Source organism: Lagopus leucura, unplaced genomic scaffold, assembly GCF_019238085.1.
Source record: "Lagopus leucura isolate 7727_CA_CO unplaced genomic scaffold, USGS_WTPT01 Super-Scaffold_100157, whole genome shotgun sequence".
NCBI lineage: Eukaryota > Metazoa > Chordata > Aves > Galliformes > Phasianidae > Lagopus > Lagopus leucura.
The window spans coordinates 27,098,693-27,119,024 of record NW_024962334.1 but is presented as its reverse complement, the minus strand read 5'-3'; the positions used below and the strand labels follow the sequence as shown (position 1 = coordinate 27,119,024).

The 20,332-nt window shown below is 37.7% G+C and overlaps 1 protein-coding gene across 4 annotated transcripts in view; it reads right to left on the bottom strand.

The window, feature by feature from the left end:
- The window catches only part of SLC25A13 (solute carrier family 25 member 13), a 98,648-nt gene that overhangs the window by 61,130 nt on the left and 17,186 nt on the right, over nucleotides 1-20,332 (bottom strand). For 3 of the 4 annotated variants that reach the window (XM_042889243.1, XM_042889241.1, XM_042889242.1), the window contains exons 2-4: nucleotides 16,829-16,882; nucleotides 13,019-13,161; nucleotides 6,116-6,231 (exon numbers count right to left, since the gene is read on the bottom strand). In XM_042889243.1, the coding sequence (XP_042745177.1) occupies nucleotides 6,116-6,231; nucleotides 13,019-13,161; nucleotides 16,829-16,882 (313 nt within the window). Of the gene's footprint in view, nucleotides 1-6,115; nucleotides 6,232-13,018; nucleotides 13,162-16,828; nucleotides 16,883-20,332 lie in introns of those variants that run through there. The other variant, XM_042889245.1, reaches the window with a different exon arrangement.

The window sequence follows — 20,332 nt, the reverse complement described above, 5'->3', positions numbered from 1 at the left end:
ATGACAAACTTCAGGTTTCACCCCTCTGCTCAGCATGTGCTGAGTTTTTCATTTCTCCTCATAGCTATCCCTATTCCAACTGTTTACGCACATAACCTCAAAAACTATCAAAACACCTCTTCATGACATAGATATACATACATTTTCCAGTTCAGCTTGGCTGTGATTTTTGACTGAGATGAGCACATGTACTGCTCTGCTAAATACTGCAAATATCCCAAAAAGAGGCTCTTTTCAAGAGTACCATTACGCTCAGCAGTTAAGATTCTGGATCCAAGCATGTCTGCTTCTTCTGTCCTCCTTGGATGTCAAGGGGAAGTAACATGAATTTATACACAGACTATTACATATTCGGCTTACAGAAAAGTGTTTTTAACATTTTTTCAAGATGCAAACCATTAAAAATATTTCTGCTGGAGCTGTGGACATCCATAATTTCAACTTATTGGCAACAACATTACATTTCTTTGTTACCTTTCTTGGCATCCTTAGAAGTGAGTGACAAACTGCCAGAGCCCAAAGACCACAGGCTTGGAAAGCACTAAGCCCAAGAGGGCATAAAAACTAAACTTACTCCCTTTTGCCCTGAATAATAATAATTTAAAAAAGAAAAAACAGATCACTTCTACCAAGGCAAATGTAATATACTGAATAACTACAATAAAATATTATCTTACCTTTTCTATGAATTACAATCAGCAGGACAGTTGGGGATTAATGCACACAGTGTACAAAGACAGGCTGAAGGAATGGGGTTTTCTAAGCCTGATGGAGGGCAGGCTAAGAGAGGACCTCTTTTGTTTCTGAGAAGATACCATACAATCCATGCATGTCAATCTGATACTGGTGTGCTACTGCCTTCAGAAAACGCTCCTCATAAGCAATAGCTCTCCACAGCTACATGAGATGAGGGTTTAGGGAAGGCCAAAAAACAACGGAAGCAAGCTGGAGCGTGGACGCTCCCAACTATGCATCATAAACTCTTTTTTCAACCATCATGATGGTCAAACACTGGAAGACACTGGCTCATAGAAGCTGCAGGGTCTCTATTCTCAGAGATATTTAAAACCTCCATTGGACACAGCCGTCAAAGCTAGTTGGTCTTGCTGGCCCTTGAAAAAAACTGTCACTTTCAACCTGAACTAGCTAGTGATTCTGTGACCATCCCTTGTTTTTTGCACATGAGATATGCTCAGTCTTCAATCAGCTATCTGTCAGTAGGCTATTTTAATTGAAAAAGACAAAATGCGAACAAGAAAGATTAAACCAAAATACAAAATATCAGTTAAAGGTGACTTAGAAAATTCATTTGTATCCCTAGACCCAATGAAACACTAATGCATGAAAAGATGGAACTTCCCCTGGTATTTAAAAAGACAGGTTCGCTTGGTAATATGCTTTGTTTTAACTGAAGATGCCTTTATGGAAGTCTGCCTAGTTACGTAACATGTTAGATAAAAGAAAACAAAATAAGAGAAACCTGCCAAGCTGACATACGTTTAGAAATTAAATTCTATGAAAATAGTGTTAAGTAGAGTTCAAAGGTTGCTCAGAAGAATACATATACTTGCAAACCTTCCCTAAATACTCTTTTTAGAAACAGACATATCTGTGCAAAACGCAGTGGAAACAACAAAAGATATTAGGGACTAAACACAGTTTACACCTGTAACACTGCAGTAGGTAACGCTGCTGTTGGGATCATCATATGTTGGCAACCATCAGTTATAAACCAACAGATGTTTCCTTGTGTAGTGTAAACTAGCACATCATGAGCTACAGAACGTTTCAAACTAATTTGAACCAGCAACAGAAACCTCACTGAGGATTACTGAATATTGCCATTCAACAAATGATCAAAATTTAGAGCCTCAGCAATTTACGCTGGTAGTTCAGATTTCACTTTTCTTTGCTTTACATGGTTTTGAGTGTACTGAGCTGGACACTGGCAAGCCAGGTATTGCATAAGCAATTATAAATCCCATAAGAAGAGCCAGGTCATATCAAGCAAAGCATAAATAATCCTCTGTAACAAGAGCAAGCAGGTTCACAAAATCTGAACCTAATCCTAGTTAGGAAAGCAACCATTAGACTCCTGTAATAATTCTTAACATGTTGAAAGAGTCAGAGCATTATTACAGAGCAAAACCTCCGAAGATCATCAGAAGAGCTGTATACATAAACCTCAGTTAGGAGCTATATGTTTTTACAGTTTACAAACAAGCGTTCAGGCAATTCAAGTAACATATGCAAACAGGAGTGCTTAGTGAGATGCATCATTAATTTATTCATTCCTCTAAGAAATGTGTACTGCTATAATTAATAACAGAAGCAGAGATACACAATAGCTGCTGTCTACACGTTAATAGAGTTCTGTTATGAGACAAAAACAGACACATTGCTCAGCTCCACAGTTGTTAAGATAAGCAACAATTTAGAGTTTGGGTTCTCTATTCCCTCTTTTTTTGCTGTTTGGGGTGGTTTCTGTTGCTTTTTCCTTTTCAGTGAAAAGACCAACTTGTTTTAAGGCATATTCGTATTTCCCAAAGCAGCACCACACAGCATCCATTTTGAAACAGCTTCAGTTTGAATTAGAAAACTTAGAAAAATAAATAAATAAACTGGAAAACCACACACTGCACCACAGCTGCATTTCAAAAATTACGAGAGAGTAAGAATTTTTGCTTGGTGGGAAAATTTACTTCAAAACAAATCAATGAACATCTTTAACACAGGGTTTAGTGCTGGTTGTCAGCACAGTCTCAGGCAATCACTTTCGTTTTTCTACCTTTCCTTTCTCTATGAGAAAAACCAATGTGGACAAGGTTCCTTTTGGTTCATTAGGGCTGTGAAAACCTGTATACGAGAAAGTTCCAGTCCACAGATATCACTTCTGTATTATTCACTGCTCAGAATTGTTACCTGTCATCATTTCATTTATCTATTCAAAATTAAAGATGAAGGTTAAGACAACTTAGTTTTTAAACACTGACATTTTTACCCAAGCTTCTCATGGTTCTTTTTAAATACCATCTAGTAAAGCATTTCAAAGGGCTCTCCTTCTTTAATGAGGCATTAAAATACAGTCATACGACAAAAAAGCAACTCTACTAAGTCTCTTAAACCCCTGGACTTATATTATCAGCTTTTATGTGCCTGTCAACACTCAACAGTAAGAAGCAATGGTTTGCTCTTTGCCTCAAATTTAAAAGCCAGCTAAACTTCCTCCCACTTTCCTGCTGAGAGCTTTAACTCCTTGCAAACTCTCAAAGCTTTGACACTTCAGCAGCAGATAAATCTACAATATGATGCAACAGCCAGGTGTAGACTGAGTCAGCCACTGGCTACTAATTTACTCTTGACCATTTCATTCATCTCACTGAAGTAATAAACTAGAAATACTTTCCAGCCTGCCCCACCTCTACCACATATACATACTGCTTGCAGATCAGACCTCTGAAATAGATGCCAGCTCTGTCAAAAGAACTATATACAGTTAACTTGTAAGTTGAAACATTTGAAACATTTGAAATTGTACAGATGTCAACATATGGCTAGAATGCAAAGGAATTTCCAACTCAGAAGCTAAAGCAAGAATACAGTGTTTTTCAATAAGAGTATAATATACTAAATGGTAAAACTTCTTTACTCAGAACATTTCCCTAAATATCTACAGCCTGAACGTGGCAGTCAGTATAAAAGATCACTGATGCAAAACCCATTATGAATTTGTTTTACAAAGGTATCAAGCTAAGTGCACCTGTGAAAGAATACAAATTGGATGATTTGCCTAGTGAAGTTCACAGCCGGAAAGCCCTGCATTCCATCCAGTATAAGCTAAAATATTTACACCATTTTCTCAGTACACAGAAAAACAGCGACTGCAAAGATAAGCCATGCTGTTTCTTTACAGCAGTAAAATGAGATGCACACTAAGAATGGGATCCTTGAGATATTATACATCACAGAAGCAGTGAAAAATGATCCTCTCCCTTTTCTCCTTTTCCTTTCACACTGTAATTCCACAGTACATAAAACCCCTATTTAAGTCTCCTAACCTTGATAAGGACTTGATCCTACTCTCATTCAAGTTAATGGAAAAAGATCTCATAATTAACCTCAAAGGTGCATGACTGAGGTACTGAGCAGCAAAGTTAAAGGGCAGTATTGTAATTGTTCATTTGTGAAAATGTTAGCTTTTTTCATAATGGCGAGGAAAACAACTTCTTCCTTACAATAGCAAACGTACACTAGCTTTATCTAAAGGTCAATTGGTATTGCTGAGAACGAACAACATTGAGACAGCTCTTACATCCTTCTTCTAGGGCGGAAGCTACCCAATACTGTGCAGAAGTTACAGATACTTTTTATGATTTCACAGTGGGAGAGGAAGGAATTTAAAAAAAAAAGGAAAAGAAAAAAAACATCTGAGGCTCTGCCAACGTTGGCATGCTTTCTTTTTCAAATACCTTAAATACAGCCTGGCATAAAAGTTTCTGTCATCACTAAAAAGACTTCAACGAGTTTCAAATGCCAAACAAATCCCTTGACTCACTGTGTCTAACCCCAAGGGAAGCATTTACCAGCAGGAAAAATATGAAGAAGAATGCCAAAAGTTAAAAAGTTAAGTTGGACTGATTCAGCATTCAGATCAAACAACTACAGTTCTTAGATTATTAACAAGTGCTCCAAGCAACTGGGGGCTCTGACACAGACAAGAACCTGCACATCACAGGCATTCCAGGAACACTGGTTTGTCTGCACTGGAACAAAACCATTACTAAATATGTGGACCCTCCTGATTTAAAAGCATGCTGTTTCTCGTCTCTCTGTTCATACACATGAATAATACTGTTAGGCACAAAATACTTCCTTCATCAAGGTTAGAAACAGCAGAATTCTTTTTCTGAAATTCTTTCAAATCCTTTAGCATTTACAGTCATGTTTTTAAGAGCTGTTCTAACAAGCAGTATTGCACACAGAACACACAGCTTCAACTAACTCAACAAAAAATCAAAATAATGAAAAATCAAAACAGACACAAGAAAAGACATCAAGCCTTTTCAACGGCCACAACTTCAAATGTAGATTTTTGGAGATGGTAGAAGGAAGAAAATGATGCTTCAAGGAACAGTAGTAGATCTTATCAGTTTAAATGATCTGAGAATATGCAATTGTTTTTTTCTTTTTTTTTTTTTTTTTTTAAGCTAGGTATATGTGGGGCAATACCAGCAAAAGACAAAGGGCATGTGAACCATACAGGGGAAGATGGGAAAGACAAGAGTCACCATCATCCAGCTACCTTTTATTTCAAGCTGTTTAATAAACAATTCAACAAACCTAAGGCAGATGGATAACTCTGTCCAAATGTAACAGATAAGAAGTAGAAATTTTATCCAACATAAGTATTTAGGGTCAAACAAGTCTTCCATACTTTCTGAAAAGCAGTTCAATACCTGAAGTTATTTAAGAACACTATTTTCTAATATTTCTTCCAGACAGCACCATCCTTCCTCCTAGGAGGCAGCAGATACTTCTGCAGATATCAGAAACTTCTCTGTGGTGTCTAAAATAAACAGCCTCTTACTCCTATTTTACACTGGCCTAAGTATACGTCACATTGTCTGTGCAAATACCACACCTCCAATGCATAGCTGAGTTTACTGTAGGGTAGCAATGCATTTATTGCTGAAAAGTCTCACAGACGAAAGTTTTAAGCCTTAAGAGGAAGACAGCTTGCAACACAGCCAATTTAAACAAAAAATAATTCACAGTAATTTCAGACTCAACATTCACCCATGTCCTCTGGCAACTTCTTTGTGGTTTTACAATCATTTCCTATAGCCACCTCTCACTGTTGTTCTGAAGACATGCACAAGCATGCTGGGGAAAAGAAGAAGTGACCAGTTCTCTAGAGAAAACCATGAAGAAGACCACGACCTTGAATTTGTAATATACACATGGATGTGATTTATAGAAATTCAGCCAGAATCCTACTTGGCAGAAGGATAGTTCTATTACCAATTGCTGTGTTTCCTATGGTAACAGAAGGTTAAACAGTTTGACATAAGTAGGAATTTCTAAATTGAGAGTGCACATTTAAGACCATTCTTACCAAAAGTAACTTCTCCTTTGCCAGTCTTGTCAAATAGCTGAAAGGCTACTATGAACAACGCATCTGGAGCACACAGGACTGATTCAAATGCCACAAACTCTTGGAAGGATATCAACCTAAAGGAGGAAGGAAAACGCAAGAGCTATGAAACAACTTGCTTGCAGAGACCTGAAATGCAACGTAATATAGATTACACAGAAGAATTAAGATCACAATGAGAATACATAGAAATTGTCATCAACAAGGATTAAAACTTATCCTAAAATGCCCCAATACCAACACTGTTAGCAGCCCTAACATTACTAGATGGAAACAAATTGGTCAACAAGCAATTTCTGTGCTTTGCAAATCACAACAGAACAAAAATAAGCCCATGTGCTCCATGTGGCAATGGGCCACAGCCTTCATGTCCAACTGAACTGCCCTCCTGGGAGTCCACCACATTTCATGGGCAAGATTTGAACAACCTCCCTTCAGATTCAGTGCTTCAGGCTTTCCAAAGGCAAATCCATTCAAGACCTACATATTGCCACTCACTTCTCAAGGAGCTGATCTGAATATGTTATGTTAACTAACTTATTAATCACCTCTCACAGCCCTCAAGTACTGCAAGTTGAGTCACAGATCTTCAAGCAGCAGTCTGCACATTCTTCCTCTGCCCAAGAGCACTTTATTCAAATTCATCATCATAGCCAGGTTCCCAATAAGCAAGTGCATTAGCAGAGCAGATAAAAGCAGAGGTGCCTTTCCTTAAGATTGTTAATAACTAGAAATATATAATTAGACAACTTGGCATTGTTTCCAGCAGAAGACTTGATACAGCAAAGGCCTTGAGCAGTTCCAATTTCTCCGGGTTACACCCAGGAGTTTAAATGGAGCTCAAACTCCTTTTCTTAAAGGGACAAAAGCTAACCATCCTCCTGCTTTGCTACTTTTTTAATGATTAGGTTGCACAGTTTAAAACCATCTTCAAATGTGTGGCTGCAGGGCCTGCTGGCAGTCTGAGATGTTGAAGGTCGCCCTCTCTTTGTGCAGTTCTATGGCAGTGCAGTAAGTGTGTAGCTTTAGTGGCTTCACATGGCTGCATCTTGGGGATGAAGACTTATTTCTGAGATGCACAGAATTCCACATAACAAACGATGAGAAACTCACATAAGAAAAAGAGCAAAATTTTTACTATTATTCTTTAGAAACTAACTGTAGCCTTGGGACTTCTACCCAAAATGATACTGCAGCTGGTTCAATGAGAACTTCCACTCAGTATGCAATAACAGGGAAGAACAAACTGTTTGAAGAGGCTGGAAAAGACATCCATCCCACTGAGTCATCCTGACCCATGACTGTACTGCGATTTCCAGCCACCCTGCCTTAAGGGAATTATTCTTTTAAGTCACAGAGCAGTGTGCTTGCTGTCAGCAGCCACATATCCACAGGGTAACAAAAGCTGATTTCCATGAAGAACAGGCAAATATGAAAAGATGAATACTATCAAGTAGGTACTATTAAAAAAAGCACGATTAAGAAATGGTCAAAAAAGCTGTTCTACTTTACCCCCCTCAACATACAGACACCAAATAGGAGCGAAAGAAACAGAGTCAGAAATATTCTAACAAATAATTAACTTTGGGAAGTTGTCACCATGGATCATTATGCAGCAAGAAAAATAAAGAAGAAACCTCCTCAGGTTTTCTTGATATTACATTCACAAGTAATGATGACAGCACACATATAAGCATGCCTTAAATTTTATCGGCAAAGAAGCCAATGACTTGCTACATAAGTGCACGTCATCACACAGGCAGGTTGCTAAGTCATGCAGACAATCTTCAAATGGCAAAAAACTTCCACCTCCTCCAGAGCCAAAGGGATTGGGAAAAAAAAAAAGAAGAAGAAAAAAAAAGAAGTAATTTTTCATTCAAATTTAATCCTATACATCACAACCTACACATTTTTGCATTTACACACATTCGCTGCTACTATGAAACTTGGAGGTTATAAAAGCTCTTTATTATCCATTATTATTTGTTACATACCTGACAACTTCCACAACAGTAAACAAAGAACTGAGTGCTTCTGTCCCAAAGATTATGAACAAAATAGCAGGCAACAAGACTCTAGAAAAGGATTGTTTAGAATGTAAAGTACCTGCCAACATCAATTTGATAAAGCTGCTTTCTGTGTGAAACAACAACCAACGTATGTCCTTACTAACAGATCCCAGCACACGCAGTGATCACAACACTGAAACACAGCACCTTTCCCAGCAGAATCCCAACAGAGCATATTCTATGCTGTTACACCTGGAACTGATTAACTCCAAGCGTTAACACAGCTACAAGGTTTTATACTGTTAGAAGCATTCTTTGTCAGCTCTTTCAAGTAATAAGCCCCCTCTAATAAGTCAGGGAGAGATGATGAGAATAACCTCATATTCATTTTTTAAAAGCAATTACTCATAGCCCTAGGAAGATTAAAAGTGTACAAATTGCGTGGTTCTTGCCCCACTATTAAAGAAGAGACATTAATATCTGCTGCGCCAGCTGAATTCAAATTAACCCAATTTTTACGTGTTAATTAAACCAGCTATTTTCTTCTTATTGTATTTTTGCTCTGTAAGTAGACTAGCCTGCTAGTGATTCCCAACAGATCTATTCTAACAACAATGACGTATTCATTTACTTCTATTATGACCATACAATACAGTAACTGAGCAGTAATTTTTCACAGTCAATTTCATCTGTGATTCTTAATGCTTAAAGATGCTGAAATAATGTGTACTACATAGCCATATGCTCACTTCTCTATACTGCACAAGGGTAGTTGCCTGGGTAACACATTTTCTCTCTGGTTTAGCATCACCCTTTTGGGTTTATCATAACCCTTCACTGAATACCATTAGGTGTCATTAAACAGCACATATTAACATGGACTTCAATATACTACTTAAGAGTTATTTTACCTACATAAACAAGTGCTCATTTATGTTACAAAAGCAGAGAAAAGCCTATTCATTTTAACAGTGCAAAGAGAGGAAGCCAAACTGTTTCCCAAATTTTTACTTCAGCACTGAAGATATCCTACCCAACCAGTCAAGTCTTTCTTCACCTTCATGCTCTCATTAACAGTGCCAAGATTGCAATGTTTACTCGTGAAGACTGAAACACTGATGTTTTAGAACTTATCCACAGATGAGAGCAACGTGCCAAACACAACAGACGTGTTTGGTGTGACATCACTGCTATATACTACTCTCTCCTTTCTCCCAAACTTGTTTTGGTCCTCATGCCCACAGTATCTGGACACCACACAGATGTAATGCATTTCTACCAGAGAAAGCCCACATGCAGCCATACAAAGAAAAAAAAAAAAAAACAAAAAAAAAAAACATGACCTACTGCTCTAATACATACAAATGCAGTGATGAGATTTCTTCAGAAATCAATGCATATATTTCTACTGCATCAGCAATGTGAACATGATAACATAATAGGACACAAATTGAAGCTACACCTATTATTTTATGCTGCAACCTAGGTAAACTAAGTACAGCGTAAATGGGTGCATTAGGGGATAAATTTATATTCAGTAATAACGGTAAATGCTGGTATTTCCAAGTGTTACTTTTGAATAGTTTGTCCTTTCTAAAAATAAAGCACAGAGTATTTCTCAGTAAAGTGTTAGTACAGTCCAAACAGAGATAAGGAGTAAATACTTATTTTGTTAGATAGATGTTTAGAAGTACAACAGAAGATAGAAAAGCAATACATACAGTAGGCAAGATGGCAAATGGCTCACCTGATGCTGATAGGCCTTGATAAAGCCACAGTATTTCAGGTAACTTTAAGGCTCAGATGAATCTTAATTAAGCTGCTTTTTTTTTTTTTTTTTTTTTTTTTTTTTAAGTAGGAATGAGAAACTTAAGACTATGAACCAGTCAAGGCTTTTAAATCTGTTTCATACAACCTACAGCCACGTGATAAATGGCTCTTTAAAAATCTGTGTGATTACTGACCCACTGCTTTGAAATGCTTCTCTGGCCATCAGCAAGAAAAGCACTTCCTTTCCTTAAGGAAAACCTTAAAAGACACCCCAGTAAAAGGCAAGAAGATAAGCCCACCTGCAAATATTTCTGCACCCTTAGATGGAGACAAAACTTGCTCCCATGGCAACAGATATTCACAGAATGTCAGAGTCTGCCTTTATAGGTCTTACTCTTTGTCACACCAACAGCAATTTCTGTGAAACTCTTCAATTTTTTGCCAGTGCAGGAGTTGTGCTGGAGCTACACAAGAGATTTTGTCCATGGCAACCACAGTGAGATTGCATGTAAAAAAATCTGCACATTCTCTGCTTGCAATTTTCTCATTCTAGTTCAGGTCCCTGCAAAAAAAAAACAACAAAAAAAAAAAACCCAAAAACCCACAAGAAGCAAATACCAATGTTGTGTCCACTTCATCTACCTACTCTGTTCTATTTCAATGCCACAGAATTTACAGTACCTACTAACTGCTAAAAATGTGCTAAGTATAAGAAAAGTTCATTTTCATATCCACAGTTCGCACCATGGATTTCTTCAATTCTTCAAGGGGCTAAGCAACCCCCTGCACATCTATTAGCTCTGCTAATGAGTCAGTAGCTCTCATGCCATCTGCCTGTCACCTTTATCAGTTCCAGATTTCAGTATTTCTCACTGACTACACTTGGTATCTATACATTACATCTCAGTAGAACTAGAAGAAATTAAAAAGCATTTTAGATACGTAGGTAGGAACAACCCTGGTGATTCTGGGCTCAGATTCTGCTGCGGGTTGCGTTCACCAATCTGAAGAACAGATGCTTCTTTAGAACAGAAGCAAAGATCCAATTTCTAGTAGCACATATCTTTCTAGAAATAACATAGCAGTAGAACAAAATTCACTTGCCACTGCTTTTGCAAGTCTCCTTTTTTTTCTACCAAGAATCGACACAGACTATTGAGCAGACTTTCATGACCTTATCATCATCTCTAAAACACCGACAAGCCTAGTAAAACGAGAACAAACAAAAGCAGTTTTTTGCTCTGCTTTAAAACCAGAACCTCTGGACTGCCAAGCTGGAAAGCATTCAGCAAGAGAAGGCCAACAGGTCTTGTTGCTGTTCTGAGGGGATTTCATTCCAGCAATAAGAAACAAGTGCCCCTGCTTCAGATGATCACTCTAAGAATTACTTCATGTGCCACCAGCAAAAGACACAAATGCCTGGTCACATGGCAAAAAATGCTACAGGGCCAGCTTAGCGAGACGAACACTAATCGCCTTCTGAACTTTCTCCACTTTTTTACACAGAAGTACAGCAGCTAAACAAGACGACAACCTGAATACTAAAAAAGAATCTCCAAAGTCACGATACAAACATGCAGCCAGCTATCACTGCAGCCTGGCCTGCAGAAACAATTCTTACCTGTGGCAGAAAGGAGCAATTAGAAGCTTCAACATTATACTGCAAAAATGCCCAACTCCTGCAAGATCACACCAAGTTACAAAATCCCAATCCATCAACAAGTTCACATACGCTACAGTTTTCTATTTTGCTCCCTCTGACATCAGCTTCTGCTTGTAAGGGAGGTCCAAATGAAGATAGAGATTATACTCACAGGCTTCTTATTACAAAATGGATCTGAATGTGTGCAAGCCAGAAAATGCAGTTTTACAGTCATCAAACCAAAGGAAGAAATCTGAGAAATGTTTAACGTTTTCAGACAAACACAATCTGAATTACCATCTTCTTGCTCCCGTTATGCCAATATAACCAAGGTGATTTCTTACAGAATTCTTTTATCAGGGATAACAGTCATTACATTAACTTGCCTACAAAGTTAAAGGAACCTAGCTGCCAGATACCTGACGCTGCCTAAACAGGAAAGAGAAAAAACTATCACCAAAGCCCTAGGTTATACATGCATCTGTTCTCTAAGCCTGCATTTTCTAGTCATACGTTATTTATCTCACATTTTACTCTCTGTAATCACTGATGTGAGTCATGCCTGAAGTTTTCTGGTTTCTAAAAATGCCACAACTACAGACTTTAAGTCCACAGCTAATTATTTTGAAGTTTCTTCTTTAAAGATACGTTTAAGGCAGTGTTCAAAATACACATTCATATGGGTGAAGAGACAGCTTGCCTGGGCAAGTACCAGAAGCAAAAGCAAGGATTTCATTTAAAAAGTGGGGAGGAAGATAGAGGGGTAGCTAGTCTTGCCTATTGGCAGAGTCAGCCTTCCAAATGCAAACCATGTGCCACCAAACCTCACTGCTGTCTTCCCAGGACTGAGGAGTGGCTCTCTAAATACCTCTGTTGCTCTTCCTCCCTCTTGAGGGAAAATGGAAAAAAACTTTTATTAATGCTGCAACAAATTTAAGGAGAGGCACTTTTTTGTACTCTTTCTTCCTACATGATCTAAACTTATTTTGGATTGCTATTTGAATGTGTTTGTGACAAATACATAGAGTAAACAGAGACAGAAAGACTCGTGGAAGGAAATGGAAACAAGACTTAGAGGAGCCAGCCAACAAACATGAAAGGTTCAATGAGTTAAAAATACATAGTAGAGAGAAAATGGTTTGCTCAGCTAAATGCTGCGTGAAGTCCAAAACATTGTTTCTACTCTTTCCACTTAAAAGATACTGTAATTCCATTATATATTTGCAGGCAAAACAACAACAACAAAAAAAATAAATAAATAAAATAAAAATTAAAAATAAAAATAAAAAAAATCAACCCACAAACAAAAATCCAAACCAAACCAAAATAATCACCAGCCTTGTTTTCAAAGGAATGGCTTTGTGTTTTTTAAATGAACAACAATGAAAGAAAGAAAGAAAAAAAAAAAAGAAGAAGAGAAGAAAAAAACACCAGAAAACTTACCCATCTTTTGTCTGATCCACCACACCTGCAAGGAGCTGAACAGTGTTTGCATTTGGCAAACCATCCCCAATTATCTTCAGGTACCGTGTGACAAAGTCATTAGGAGACATGAAGAATTCCCCATTCTTCTCCACACTCGCATACTGTCAAATGAACGCAGTATTTAGTGTCACAACCGCATCTTGCTCCAGGTTCTCACTGCACAGGCATTATTCCCAACCCATAGCTTGTAACACGGACCACGCTTACTGCAGGTAAGGACAGACCTGCTCTGAAGAAATTAAAACCTACAGTGAAACAGAGTAAGCAGCAAGTACTCAAACAGCTGAAGGCTTGGCTCCCTAGGCAGAATAGTGGCAAATACATGATTGTTTGCTCATCACAACAGCAATTCTCTACATTTTTTGTTTTGAAGTACAATAAGAAGCACACGTGCATTTGCAAATATGTATATGGCACTTCAGGACCACTGCAGCTTTAACAGTCATGGAATACTCCAGAGTATTATATTTATCTAGAATGACTCTGTGTAGCACCTCTACTTTGGCACAAGATGGGTTTACAGCCAAGAAACAACTTTGTTGTGCTCATGGAGTAAACGATCCCACAGGAGCATCCACGTGGGGGTGCTATCTTGGAGCAACTCCAGCGCAGAGGATTCAGCTGCAGGTGGCCCCTAAGTGAAGGAGAACCTACAGCTATTCCTCCACGGCTGAACCGAAGGAGTCAGAGAGCAGCAGTTAGCAGGAAACTGTAAGAAAATGCAAGAACTTCGACATGGCAGTTTAGCACTACGCAGAAATAAGAAGAGGGGTCCAAGACCTCACCACACACCTGTAATATATAGTAGCCTATGCTATACTGGCATTCTACTCCAGAAACAGCACTCAATATGCATACCTAAGTGTATTTGCTCACAAGATACGCTTCCAGGAACAAATTACATATTCCTTTTTCTTGATATTAAATTATTTTGAAAATAATGAATAAATAAATAACACTGCCTTTTGCATCACCTTTACCCTGATTCCTTTTTCAGCCCTCAAATTTTGAAGCCCTCATTTTCGGCTGAAAGGTAAATTTCCAATCAACCCTAAATACTTTTCCCAGGATAGTGAACAAGCACCAAGAGCAGCAAAGGAACTTGCTCATTCCTTTAGCATTTTTAAGATAGGATAATAAACCATTGTTGAAGCTGCCCACAGAGCATTATCCATACTGATGATACTTCTAACTACATTAGAAGCCTATTGATATTTTGTAGCACACTTCAAAGACATGTTTTGTTTCATGTTTGTTCCTGAGCCTTTGCTAAGGGCAGGAACTGCCAGTTTTCATTTCAGAGCTGCACTGGTGCCTGCAGAGTACGGTATAGCTGCAGTAGGCATATCACTCTCAGAGGGATGCCAAAGTGTAACAGTAAGTAGATTATTTTCTTCTAGTGCTATATAAATACAGTCTTCAGGTACAACAATATCTTCAAGGATTCAGACTTCAGGGAAGCAAGCCCAAACAATACATAACTTGCTTTGGCATCTATGTATCGGTTAGCATTTACGGACTCGTGTTTCAATAGACACTGTTTCTATCGCAAGCTTTCTAGTTGATATACTGCAAGGAATTTTCAATTGTATACTTTTATAAGAACTAGCAGATCAATTGATTTCAATGTAATCATTTGCAGGGAGACAGAATCTTTCAGAAACCCAGCCTCAAAAACTTTTAACACAGCTGCTATTGAGAAACAAATCAAATAAGTCAGACAGTCTATGCTTCTATATTTCATTTTTTTCTTCCAGGCTAACCCCCTGCTAGGGCACTCAATAACAGAAAACAGCACAAGGTTTCAGTGTCCCCCTGTTTCTTGTCATTGTGATTTACTCAAATGTATTTGAAATCCAATCACGTACTCTATACTACATATAGAAAATGACCTTGGAAAATGTCAGCTTGATCACTTTGACTAAAATCTAATCTCTTAGGGGTTATGGTAGAAGACTTAGAAAGAGTAGACTTACTGTTGGAAATTATCATAACAAAAAGAGAAAAACATCAATTCTATTGGTTTTGGAGGAGAGGTATTAGGAAATGGTTCTTTACATTGTATTTTTCCCCACTTTGGCAATTATACCCACAGAGAATTTGATATTATACAATAGTACTTAATGGCTTTTGGTAACTTATTTCCATACTTTTTAGATACTCAAGTATTAACCAGTTCAACTCCACCTTTAATAAGATCTGCAAACACTTTACAGGGGTTTTGATGTATTAAAAATGCTAAAAGTTCATTGTAATCAGCTGTATTATATCAGCTGTATTATACTGCTAGCCACATATAAATTTCTACACAACGGGCACCATTTCTATTTGGGAATCTTTTTTTTTTTTTTTTTTTTTTAACTCTTTATTGAAGAAAGAAAAATGGATGTCAAGTTATTTTATAAGTGAAAGCCTCACAGTTTGCAGAAGCAACTGTATTGACCCCACCATTCATCTGAAACAGCTTAATTAACACTGGCCATGGCTTACCACACTCAACATACTGCACTCATTCATTTTTTTCCCCTCAGCAAGCAGCACTATTTCTGCACTACCATCTTCCTGAGCTAGAAGTCTATTCCATCTGCATTTTGGGTTGCCTTAGTCTTGCTCTTCAAGCACTGACCTATGAAAATCCCATTCTTTTTCGAGAGTCTTTTCAGTCTCCTGACAGATAGCAGTTCCAGGGCTTAATAAGTTAAATCTCAGCTTTCACAACTGCAATTCTCATTTCAGAGCTTTAAATACTGACAGTATATGATAAAACTATAAATACTGACTATATACATAGAGACACCTACACACATTGTTAATAATAGATCACAAGGGCCAATGGAAAATATGCCAAGAAGTGCAGGGAGTCTGGGGAATGACAGAGAGATGGAAGGAGGAGGGTGGAACTTAGAAAGGATTTAGCTCCCTTAGGCACTCTCCTCCTTCATAAAAATAATTCAGATACAAGAGGCTCCCTGTAGCACTGCGGGACTTACCTCACTAAATATTAATTTAGTGGCTGGTAGCCCTACCCACACCAGGAGGACTGGAACTAAGTGATCTTTAACGTCCCTTCCAACTCAAACTGTTCTATGGTTCTATGATTTTTAACCCGATTTTAGTCTTCTTTTTTTTTATATCAGAGTACCAATTTAGTGCAGACACTGTAGTAATAAAATCTTAGAAGGTTTGGTAAGATTTCTTTACATTTAGGTAATAGGCCAAAGAAAGCCACATACCAGCAAAACACTGTAATACACTTCTCCAAGCAAATGCACAAGTGATTTATAACAGGTCAACTCAACTCAAAAGGAATTTAAATTAAATAATAAGTATATCCACCATTTCAAAAGGTGATATTCCCAACAGTTCTCCAAATTAAAGAAGCAGGAATAACCCTGATGGAAGGAAGACAGCAAGGATGGGAGAAGAAAGTTTACCAAATGGTCTAACAGCAAGGTGTCTGCACTAACATTTTACCACGTGTAGGAACAATACTGAAACTCCCACCCCATTCTCTGAACAATGTGGGTTTTTTTTTTTTCTCTAAGATAGTAATACCTCATCTGAGTCAATACAATAATCACTCAGGAATGTATCTGACTTCTTGGTGAGCATTGTTCAATTCTGATAATGGTATTTAAGTCTAACATGGTAATAATACAGTGAATGATTAATGGTTGGAAAAACTATCAAGAGTTGTATGCTGCAATAAAGGAGCAAAAGATATGAAAAATTTAAGCAGAAAGAGTAAAATATTTACTTTATACATACCTTCAAAAATATTGTTTTCAACTCAGCTGGATCAGCTCTCTTGGTTAGAGCCACCTACAAGTAAACACAATTATATTAATATCCATAATTTATAAAAAAGATGTCGAAGTGTCATTAAAAAGAAAGAATTCAAATGGCAGAATGAGAGATGAAAACAACTGTTCACCTTTGATAAATTAGGTACTGCTTTAGATGGTCATATTTATTTTACTTTCCACATTTATACTAAGTTAATCAACATTTTTGTTCTAACTGCTTCCTTTATGCAACCCTGCAGTTCTTAAACAAGCACACCATAGTAAGTCATACAGACATTCAAGCATGAAATCTGTTCAGCATCCTTCTCTGTTGGGATTCGGCATTTACCACCTTCACCATATAGATTTTTATACCTCCAGTATTTTTCATCTAAGGATTTCAGAGTACCAAATGCAGCCCCCAGCTGATAGATGACAGGAATGAAATACTCAGACTTACAAACTTGTCCAAGAATGCAGCTTCCTAAAAGACCAAATTCCAATGTAAGCATTTGGTTTATTGGTATTTCTACCCCGTATCTGCAACGCTTTAAAGTATTTAAACTTACTGTATAGCTTTTTGACATGGTAAAGCCAGCACAGGATCTAGATTTTTCTGCAGACTAAACAACCAGCTACTTATAACTAAAATCTAAGCTACACGTATCATCACAGACACAAAATAATTAGAAAGGTTTTGCTGTTGTGGTTTTTTTCCTCCACAAAAAAAAACACTGAACTAAAGAATATTACAATATTTTAGCACTATAGCTATTTTCTTCGCTTACATACCATGCCACCCATTTGCTCAATTTGGCATTAAGTGGACTGATCCCTTTTGTCTATGCCTGGTATAGTTTCCCATTCCTGACAGTCAATTCAGCACACTGATCTATTTGTAATCCAAGAAAAAAATTACTGTGAAAGCACCTGAATATTCGAAAACTTTGAAAATGTCTCTTTAATAAGGAACAAACAGCAAAAGGGCAAGACACAGACTGTTATCCTCATCTAACAATTAAGCATCATACAATTTATCAATAAAACACACCTACCCACTTTCTTGGTTCTCCAAAACAATACTAAACTGTAATGGTGGATGTATGAGGTAGACTGCAAGCGCATTTCTAGTACCACACTAGACCACTGCACAAAACAGCTAAGGGGTAAAAGGTAGTCTACAACATAATAACATAAAAGAAGGGAAGAAAAAAATGCACCTGAAGTAACACTAGGACTCAGGTTGAAGTCCACAGCTGGACACCTGATTCTGTGTTTGCACAGAAATCTGTGTGGAGGCAGTTGCAAAAAATCAAAGTATAATGGTGAAGTTGGAATCTAAAAATCCATATTTTCCACGGCACAAGCTGTTCTAAATGTAATCCTTGTGTAGTAAGCAGAAATTTACTTTAACCCCATGAGTAGCTGAGAACTTTTTGAAGTGAAAAAAAAAACAACATTTATATACTGCAGCACAGAATCTTACCATTATATGGGCAAATAAAACATGCCTCAACCATCTACATCCATTAAAAATACTATTAGGATCACAATTCATCTGTATCAAAGTTTAAGTTTTATACTGTCCCAGAAATCTGCACATAAAGAAACCAGGAATTAATAGAACAAAGAAAAAAGGTACACGCTGATAGCTATACATCCATTAATCTTTGTTTGATCTCACTGAAACCAACAACAATCTTAGGAAACCTGAGACACAGACACACTTATAGCCCTTGTGCCATTTTTCTCCTAGGTCTTCCCATTTGCAATACCGTTCAGCAAAGCAACAGAGGGTGCACAGAGAACAGAAAGCTCTTTACATGAGGGCCAGTAGCACACAAGTTGATCTCCACGCTGAAGCTGTTCATATCCTTAGATTCCTTTGCACCCTGATGTTAATTTAGCCCATTTTCTGCAGCCGAGCTCTTTTCTCCTTGCACTTGATTCACACTGATTTGTACTTTTGGTCTCACTTCCACCTCTAACAACAAATGAAAACAGAGTATTCCCACAAAAATGTAATTGTGAAACAGTGCAAGAAAACAGAATCCAGTGGGAATCGATTAAAATACATCGTTTCCAATCAATTCTGTTGATATATTTGTTGCACAAGACAGAAGGAGCAAGTTGTCAGATGGCATATCATATCAGAAGGTACAAAAGGACTGTGCTTCATGAAACAAGAACAAGATAAAGGGCAGCTGGACAATCAGAGTTAACGCCAATACAGCATTAACATGATGGTAAACATACAAGCATTGGAACTTCCCAGTGCTACAGTAAAGATCACTTTAATGGCCACTGCCTGGATGTAAAAAAGTAACGGTTACGGGGATCCAGGAATACGAACACTTGTTCTAATAAACTTTCTGTAATATTATAGTGATTCACAAGTCCAAAGATCTTGAAGTTTATTAGAACAAGCCCAAAGATCTTGAAATTTGAGATATAGCTTTCTTTCCCACAGTTTAACCTCAGAACAGCTCAAGTGCAAAGGAAAAAGTTGAGGGAGGTAAAGATGCTCCGCTCTACCTCATTACTTTTAAAAATCCCTAACTCCGAGTTGATACGACACAGGTGATCAGTCCTTCAAGAACAGAACTGGGGAGCTCAGGTCATTTAATTCTAGAGCACACTATCTATAAGAATGTTTATGTCTGATGAAAGGCCTAACAAGTAGTCACAAACTTGAATGATATCATGTTGAAATGAGGAGTATTTTTTAAAGTACACCCCTACTTAAATGTGACTGCAGATAGCAATGTACTTGGCACCACTGAAAGCCCTTAACTGGCAACCGAAACCTCATGTCTTCTAGAGATGTTTTTTACTTTAATATGAGCTGTTGAGTCCACCTGTAAGACTCGAACGCACATGGCCCAGCTTATGTAAGAGGTCAGAGCAGATGACTGTAATGTTTCCTCTGGTTGAAAGTCTACAGATGTGCTCAAAACGTACAACTCCAAAGAAGATCAAGCCAGGGTTTGACTTAAGTTCTTGTTTAGATGAGTAAGCAGGATGTTGGAAATGAGGGAAGATGCAGCGACTGGCCAAGTCTGAACAGACATCAGAACTCCATGAACAATGTGTACTACGGTACAACAACACTCAGGTTTGAGTTTTGATACAACGAACATGCTTATGCAGACAGGAATAACCCTTTTTTTCCATATTTACACTAACATTAACAAAAATACAAAAATTTTTCTATTCTCCTTGGTCAACTCTCCGTCACCATACAGCATCACAAGCAGCAGCTTCTGCACCATCTGTCAGGATACCATTCTCAATTTCAGCTCCCTCAGTCATCCTTTCCCATTAGCCCAACATGTTTCTGCATATTCTCACCTCAATAATAGCACTGTTGTTCCTTCTGCACAGAATCCAAGCAAAAGGTCTTGACTGTGAAAATACAACTAGACGGCATTTGGAATATCTACCTAAAGGCAGCTGATAACTACTGAGCAGGTACATCTATTACATT